Below are 9,145 nucleotides of genomic sequence, written 5' to 3'. Positions count from 1 at the left end.
TACTCCTACGATAAAAATAATGCCCTAAAATATAATACTTTTAGACTATTCTCTCCCCCATAGACTTCAATGCCGTAAATATATTTCATCCAGTTTTTCTCAGTCTTACCGCACCCCAATGCCAGCCTCAACAATGGCATTAACAAGTGGGTGTCCCTAAGTCTTAAGAAAGTCTTATTTATAAACACAGAACTTTGAATTTCATATAATTTTCACATTTTCTTTTTCCCTGGCCACTTAAAAACATAAAAATCATTCTTAGCTCATTATGCAAAAACAGCAAATGGACAGCACTGGATTTGGCCTTTGGGCTATAATTCACTAACTCTCAAGTTTTGAGGCCTTGGTCTCCATATCCAAATCAAAACTCTATGTGGTGAGAGGTCATAGTTCATGCATCCTGTACATACCCAGGAATTCAAATGGTGCCTTACATGGGACAAGCAATCAACAAATGTTTAAAAACCCTAAGGGGCACAGTTCTACTCTAACACAAAAGAGGTTGAGGTGAGTCAGAATAGAGCCAGGGCAACAGGTAAGGTATAGTAAAATGAATTTAAAGACAACTAAGTCCTTAATCTGTCTTCAAAGACTTTACCGTCTACCCTGGAGTGGAGAATAAGTGTGGAACAAAACTCAAAATCATAAAAATGGCCAGGCGTGCTGATATAACAGAGACTGATGGAAGCCCAGAGATGAAGGGTCATTATTGTCTTTTGAACTTGAAATAAAACTCACCTCTGTGACAAAAGTTTCAATCAAACACTAGGCCTGTAAGGAACAGTAACACCAGGGAAGTACAATCAACTACAAGATCAAAAGGACAGCATTTGCACAAGGATAAAGCTCAGAAGGCAGAGAAAAAGAAGATGGAACGGAAACTAGAACCACAAAGTAGTAGTGGGAAGACTGCTGTTAAAATTGTTGTTGTGTACCATTCTGTCAGAACCAACTCATAGCTGACCCTCTGGTGGGTTTTCAGAGGCAGCTGATCACATGGGAGGAGATTGTTCATCCTTTTTCCATAGAGCAGCAGGTGCCCTTGAATCGTGTGCTTTCAGGATTGCAGTGCAGCTTCTTCCCACTACACTATGGGTTTTATAACCAATGTCATAAAACAAAAATGTATATGAAAGATTGAATGGAATATCAACGTATTCCTTAGACTTTTACTCAAGTTAAAAAAAAAAAAACAAACACAAAAACAGCCTCATAATTCAACAATGCAGACAAAGAAACAGACAATAAACACCATGTGTTAAGTATTCAAATAGGCCACTTCTGTTTGGGGAAACTGTGAGCAGGTTAGACAGAAAAACTGGGGAAGATTTCTAAAGAGGGTGGCACCTGGGAAAAGTACTCCAAACCAAAGCCACAGCCCCGTGAGGGGTTAACTGGTAAAAGAGAAGCCTTATTGCTAAAAAATTCCCAACCATCAAGTGTCCCGTATGGCACACATCAGGGAATTTAAATTTCATCCTCAAGACTTGAGACCACTGCAGGATTTTAACCGGGGAAAAAACATGATTATATTTACATTTTAGAACCATCACTCAACCTGCAATGTCATACCTTGAATCTTAGGAATGAGTGAATTCAGAAAGATCACCAGTTAGGAGGCGGCTTCCCCTGTAGATGGCACTGGGTGTCTATTTCCACATGACATACAACTGTCCCACAGAGACAGGCTGTAATCTTTACAGGAGCAGATCTTTCTCCTGCAGAGCCAATAGGTGGGTGTAATCATTAATCTTTTGCTTAGCAACCAATTGTTTGTTGCAGTAATTAATGGTGATCTATGTAGAGACAAAGAGGACATTGTTTTCCCTTATCAAAAAAGAAAAAGCTAAGGATATGAGAAACACATCAAGTATAAAGAGGAGCTAGGAATGGAATCCTAGTTAGATTATAGAGAGAATGGGTGGGCGAGAGAATGGGTGGGCGAGAAAAGGGTGGAGTGAAGGCTGGCCTGCCCAGGAATCCTTCCTGTGGGTCATGCACTGGTCTTTCAGTAATGAAAGACTAGCAGCAGTGTTATCTCAAAGAGGAGACTTGGGAGAAATAGTTGAGGAGTCACCAGGCTTAGCCACAGAACCACTGAGATAAGGCTGCTGTCAAGTCAACTCTGACTCATAGTGATCCCACATTCTCAAAGTAGAACTGTCCCCTAGGATTACTGGTAACTGACTTTTTTCAATTAATCACCAGGTCTTTTTTCCCAACACATCTCTAGATGGACTTAACTCTACTTTTTTTGTTAGTAGCCAACTGTCAACCATATGCAACACATAGGGACACTGAATATGGAAGACTGAAGAAGAATCAATGCCTCTGAGTTGTGTTGGAGCAAAAGAGTTTGAATATCTTAAGGACCACCAAAAGAACAAACAAATCTGTCTTGGAGTAAGTACAGCCTGGATGTTCCTTAAAGACAAGGATGGTAAAACTTCATCTCATATACCTTGGGCACATTATCAGAAGGGGTCAGTTAGTGGAGGGTTAGAGAGAGAAAATAAAATTCTCAACAAGAGGGATTGACACCGTGACTATAACAACTGACTGGAGCACATTAGAATTGGTGAGGCTGGCACAGAACAGGGGAAGGTTCAGATTTGCTGCTTATAAGGTTGTGATGAGTCAGTCAATTTGATGGCATCTAACACCCTGCCCCTGAAATAGGGAATTCAAAACATCAATGGGTTGGGTGTGAAAATGAGGAATGAATTTCATCTCAGACATGATCCCTGGACATCCCAAATAGAACATGTCTAGTAAGTCTTTGAGCTCTTGTGGCCTAATGGAAAGAAGCTGCACTATAGTCTCAAAAGCATATGATTTGAATCCACTAGCTATTTATTCAGTGGGAGAAAGATGGGCAATCTCCTGGGTGACTGAGTGCCTCTGAAAGCTTGCTGAAAGGGGTCAGCTATGAGTCAGTTCTGACTTGATGGCACAGGATAACAAGTCTTTGAACACGTCTCTGGATACGTCAAACTGAACATGTATGTCTAACAAATCACCTGCTACGTATCTTAGAACAAACAATGAAAAAGGATGATAGGAGAAGAATCAATCCATTTGAATTGTGATGTCTGAGAAAAGTGCTGATTATCCCACAGAATGCCAAAAGAACAAACAGATATGTCTTGGAGAAAGTATAACCAGAATGTTCCTTGGATGTAAAAATGATAAAGTTTTGTCTCGTACATTTTGGAGATGTTGTTGAGAGAGGCTATCCCTTGGAAATGGACATCATGCTTGGAAAGGTGTAGGGTCAGCGAAGGAGAAAAACCCTTCATGAGATGGACTGATACAGTGACAGTGGCAACTGATCCAAATGATAAAATGATGCAGGATAGGGCAGAGTTCAGATCTATTGTTCACAGGGTCACTATGTGAGTCATACTGGACTCAATGGCACTTCATTTAACAACAAACAACAATAAGTCTTTAGGCTTGAAGAGATACAAATTTATAGGCAGAAACAAAGCCCTGAGATCAAAGGCTTTGTCTGGAAAGCATGGATATCATGAAAAGAGAAAAATCCAGGAACAGAAGTGACAAGCAGCAGACAAAGGACTAAAGGAGCTTGCTATCTCAGGATCAGTGTGTGCATCAATTTTTATCTTAAATGCTGCCTTTGCATCAACTCTTCATTCTTTTGAGAGATTTGCTAGAGAAGCTAAGAGCAGTAGTGGCTAGCAAAAGCAGACTAGGGATCAAAGATTATTCCCTACAATTTTTAGCAAATCACAGCTTTAGGATCCTCATCTCTAATGTTCTGGTGGCCTAAATGGGTCACTGCCTAAGAAGCACCACCAACCCAAAGACAAGCACATCGAACCCACCAACTGCTCCACAGCAGAAAGATGGACAGTCTCCTCTCCTGTGATTTACAGTCTCTGAAAAAAGGCTGAATGGTGAGCTATGAGTTGAATCCAATGAGAGGAAAATACTTCTAAAGTATCTTTGCTTTCACCAAGCTATTTAAAAAAAAAAAACAAACCACTGCATGATAAACTATTGTTGTTTTTGTTGTTGTTGATTGCCTTCAAGCTGAGCACAACTCACAGTGACCCTATGAACAAAAGGCCTGAAGCCCTCTACAATTATGGACATTGAACAAAGTTCATAGAGTTTCTAGTGGCATGTTGTTTAGGAAGTGGATACCACTCCTGCTTCCAAACCTGTCATGTTATGTGCCATTAAGTCACCTGTGATGTATAGCAACCCTATGCATAGCAGCTCTGAACCCTTCCCTGACTCTTCCCTGCCAGTCTCACTAACTCTGACACACCAACCCTCATCACCCCAGTCACTGCATCAATCCATCCATCTATCTCATCCAGGGTCTCCCTCTCCTGCGCTGCCCGGCTGAGCATAATGTCCTTCTCCAAGGACCAATCTCTCCGGGCTACGTGCCCAAAGTAAGCGAGGAGGAGCTTCAAAATCCTAGCCTCCAAGGTGAGACTTAGCAATGATTCATTTACTCTGTAGTGGCATTATAACTGGATATGCAAATTCCACCTAATAAAGTGTAAGCTTCTGAACACAAGATTTTCAATCATGTACAACTTTCTACAGTATCATGTATTTAGTAGGTATTTTAAAATGTTTGTAGACTATTTAACAGTAACGTAAGCACACATGCATGGGGGAAGGGATTAAAAATAGCAAAAGACTTCCTAAAAGGATTTATACTTGAAATTGTCAAAACTTCTACCCCCACAGAGGCTGTCAGTCAAATAACAATTCAATGTGAGAGGTCAAAATTGCATTTTAGACTTTATAACCCCAATTTCTCCTGTAATGTGTACTTCCCTCCCCCCCACCCCAAGCCTTTTTTAAAAAAGGGAGATGAATTCTAGAAAAATAGAGCAGCCAAAAACAACTTTAGAAAACTCTGTTACCAACTGCTGGGCTTTAAAGAAGAGCTCCTTTTCAAGTCTAAACCTGCAAAATAACCTGTAAACCAAGCCTTTGTGAAACGAACTAAAATAGTGTCCCCTCAGGCTGCACAAATACTTCAATGAAGTCACCAGAGTGAGCTACTCCCTCATACAGCCAGAGCCTACCTTGCAAAGGCAGGAAAGAGGGAAAACTCCATATTAAATGTATATCCACTACAGGATCTCCCAGAATACAAGCTGCAATATTCTTAAGTATCAATTACTCTGATTTAGACCCCAAAGGATGCTATCCAGACATCGTTTAAATGCACTACCTCAGCATTATTTGTTGCTAAAATTTAAGAGGGGCTTGGAAATACACCTGATCTCAGTGTTAATTTTAGTCCATACATTTTTATCTAAATCCTTTTAAAGCAGCACTCTTTTCCTTAATCTGTTTTGAAGGGCAAGCTACCTTCCTCCAATAACAAGACCTTCACTGCCAAATCTCCATCCACTGTGATTATCAATGTAGTCAAGTATCATTTAATAAAGGGCAAATCTAACTATCAACTACAATCTTACTACCAACTATCCCACTGATACTGATAAAACTTACTATGACAAAAAACAAAAGCCCAAACTTTACATAATACATACATAAAATGAGAGAGAAAATTCAGAAGCTGAACAAGCAAAATAAAAGACTTTTTCAAAAGAGAGTGTCTGCTGGTATTTTTCTCTAGAACAGGAAGAAAGTATTGCTTTGGTTCCCACAGCAACTGTAACTCATTCTATGTGACAAAACACTGCACCTTGGACTACTGTGTATGGTGCTCAAGATAGGTCCGCTTTCAAAATCAAAGCTGACATTCCTGGCTTGTGCACAGCAAGTGATGAAAAGAGTACAATGATCTAATTTGTACTCACATCAGTTAAAAATACATGTATCCCACTCCTAGAAAGGAGGTCAGTTAAAATGAACATGTTATTTTAAATATGTGCATGCATGAAATACTTCTGGAAAGTTGCGCAAGAAATTATGAATGGTGGTCCCAGGGAAAAGAGTCTGACCAAGTGGAAATGAAAAGAGTCATTTTCCCTTATGCTTCACTGTTTAATTTTGATGATAAATGTTTTATTCTTATATCTGAATAAGTCATTCTGGATCAGTGGCAAAACATGTATGTTTCTGGGAAGGCCAAAGTGTGTTTCCATTCTGCTTATCTTAAAATTTACTGTTTGAACTTCAACATCAAAAGGCAAACTGGAAAGTGGTAGCCAGATCTAGCTCTTTTCATACTGCTCATTTCAAGTTTCACATGCTCTGTAAGGGCAGAGCACAATATGCATCACTTGTTTAAGGGTATGTGAAATTTGAACTGGATGGGAGATTTAATAGATGCACAAACAGTCATGGTGCTTGAATTCGTGGGAAATAATTAGTTAGCTAGAGTCCATGGAGTAACTTAAGTTAGAGAGTATGTTGGACATACACACACACAGTGATACATAAAACCTTGCTTATTAAGTTACTAATGATACCATATATGCATACACATATTCTTGTCATTAAGAGAGCCAGCAACAAGAAAAAAAATGAAGCCCCCACTATACTTGGATCCCCTGCTCTATCTCCCCTCTACCTACACACACAATTTCCTCCAGGACATTGTATCTGATCCAAGAAAAAGTTAAGTTCTAGTTGAATTTTTAAAAATTGTCCAACATAAAATGGTTGGGGTTTTTTGTTTGTTTTGTTTTCATTTTCATTCAACCAACATAAAATGGTTTTGTGGTTAAGCACAATGTATATATAAATATTTTTAAATAACTTTAAGATGTTGGAAGTTTATTTAGCAAAAATACTTCCAAAAGCAAAGGACTTTTTCAGCAAATTCAAATCCAAGAAACCTAACATTTTTAGAATAGAAAGTCATGCTGGAGTTCTAAGTGAACTCTAAGATCTCTGTTGACCTCATAATCACCACAACTGAAAGTTAATATAGCTGCCTCCCAGCAGTAACAAACTAACTTGGCTGATACTGTCATATTCTACTATTTTATCTTTATAACACAGGAGTAATCACTGAGTAATCTATCCACTCCTGCACTCACCTCAAATAACCTTTTGCTACACAGTATCTAAAGCAGTAACCACAGAAGGCCTGATCTCTAATAAATGGTTTAGAAATCTGCCACTAGAATCTCAGACACACTGAGATATGAAGATAATGCCTTGTCTTTGAAAATTTTAGCATGTGAAAATGAATAAAATCTGACTCAAAGGACAGTCAAAGTTCAAGGGAAATGCTAACAAAAATTTAAACAAAAATGGTCAGATATAAATTTTAAAAATTGTTTTTGAATCAATTTCAACATATAACATTTAGGATAAAACAGGTAAAAAGTATTACCACAGGCTTTTTATTTAGTCCCTCTTTTGCAATGTACCTGTTTTGCAATGTACCTGTTTTGAAAGGTACCTGTTTCAAAATACTGCTAGTCTATAGATTTCTAATACCTCTGGAAAATGTAATTCAGTAGCTTATTTCTCCACTGGGGGGGGCACAGAGGGGATGAATGGAGGCTTCAGAGTTCCACTTTATCAGCTTCTTTTCAGAAAGTTCTACCCACCTAATGGCTGGGCTACAAGTGAAACGGTATTTATGGCAAAGGTGTTGACAAAGGCACTAAGGGAAAAAATTTTCCCATGCACACTAATTTAACACCATTTTACAAAAGACTTTTAAAGTTAAATTCTTTCTTTGAAATCTTGATGCTTATAAAAATTCAGTGGACCAAAGAAGAGTGGTAAGAAAAATACCCGTGATCAAAAGAATCATTTGTCTACAAAAACGTTCATTTTAAAACTCTCCAAATAATGTTATTAGCCTTATAGAATTATCCATCTTTGACAGGAGAATGGCTTGGGGCAGGCTGTTCTCTTTATAGTTCATTAGTACTAACCACTGGTAAAATCAACTCCCTCAGTGCAATCGGGATTTCAACTCTACAAATCAAATACCAGTTTCTCACACTTCTCTGTGAACCATAATAATGAATTTTTCCGCTGGTCTTCATACTTCAATGATTAAAACTAAAACAACACAACACAACAGGATAGATGAAACACAAGCCCATCCTCATCCACTGTCTTACAATTACATTTTTTATGCACCCCTTTCCTGATTTATAAAAGGTCACTTATGCATGTTTCTACATTTATTCTGAATCAAAGAAAAAGACAGTATGGAGCCCTTTTGCCCTGAGACAAAACTAGTGCTTAGCAATTACAGTGAGAACAGACACTTCCTTTTGTTTTTTCTGTACCAAAATTAGCAGGGAAATAGCTTTGTAGCCCTTAATTAAGGCTGAACAGCTCTGATGAAGGGTAACTTTAAAAGTGAATTTGCTTCAATTACATATAAGGAATATGGGCAGAAAAGGCATTTTCTCCCCTTAAGTTCCCCTAATTTAGACTTGTAGCCTCCCTTATTTTTTTTTTCCAGAGCAAACAGCAATCACACTCAACTTAAAGATGTCAGAGAGTAAAGTATTTCTGATCCAAGAATGCGTTATGATGGTTCTGAAGAAGACTGTCACCATAGGCGTTTCTGACTAACGCTTAAAAAAAGTGGGGACCCAACGCCTACGGCTTAAATAGCGAATTAAAAAGCGAGAGCAAATCCCGTTAAGTTAGAGAGAGTGGGAAAGCAAAGAGAGATGGCTCTCGCAGGCTGTGAAAAGCTGAAGTTTTAGAAGGTGGAGAAGGGAATTCGCGGGTGGCCCGAGCTGCAAAGCCCAGGGCCCGCACGCGACTGTGCGAACCCCGCAGGCTGGGCCACAGGAGCTGAGCTGCCGCTGGGCGGGAGGAGGGGACCAGGCTGTCACCGCTTACCCAGGTGCAACGTGAGGTTGATGGAGTTGGGGTACTGCACCCCGGCCAGCATGGTCTGACTTTGCCACCAGGTGGTGTCGGCCTGGTTGTTGTAGTCGGTCAGGAACTCGGCGCCGTGCTGCAGGTGGGGCTGGCCGGCGTCGCACAGGTGACAGGACTTGGTGACCCCGGTCACCCCGGTCTGCACACAGTACTCCTCGGGCGGAGTCCCGCACGTGTTGGTGGCCACCACGGTCACGTTGAAGGCGGCGTTGACGAACTCGGGCATGCAGCGCTGCGGCCGCCCGCCCTCGTCCGTGCACTCGTCCATGGCTGCCCGGGCGCAACCAGCAGCGGCGGCCGCCAGCACGGCCAG

General features: G+C 40.2%; 1 protein-coding gene across 1 annotated transcript in view; it reads right to left on the bottom strand.

Moving 5' to 3' along the window:
• The window catches only part of LAMC1 (laminin, gamma 1 (formerly LAMB2)), a gene marked incomplete at its 5' end in the record, with an annotated part of 159,097 nt that extends 149,952 nt beyond the window's left edge, over window positions 1-9,145 (bottom strand). Inside the window, one exon of the mRNA XM_006887783.1 lies at window positions 8,791-9,145. Within this exon, the coding sequence (XP_006887845.1) occupies window positions 8,791-9,145 (355 nt within the window). The remainder of the gene's footprint in view (window positions 1-8,790) is intronic.

Source organism: Elephantulus edwardii, unplaced genomic scaffold, assembly GCF_000299155.1.
Source record: "Elephantulus edwardii isolate Elephantulus edwardi_28Jun2011 unplaced genomic scaffold, EleEdw1.0 scaffold00061, whole genome shotgun sequence".
NCBI classification, from domain to species: domain Eukaryota; kingdom Metazoa; phylum Chordata; class Mammalia; order Macroscelidea; family Macroscelididae; genus Elephantulus; species Elephantulus edwardii.
This window is presented reverse-complemented; position numbering and strand designations above follow the sequence as displayed.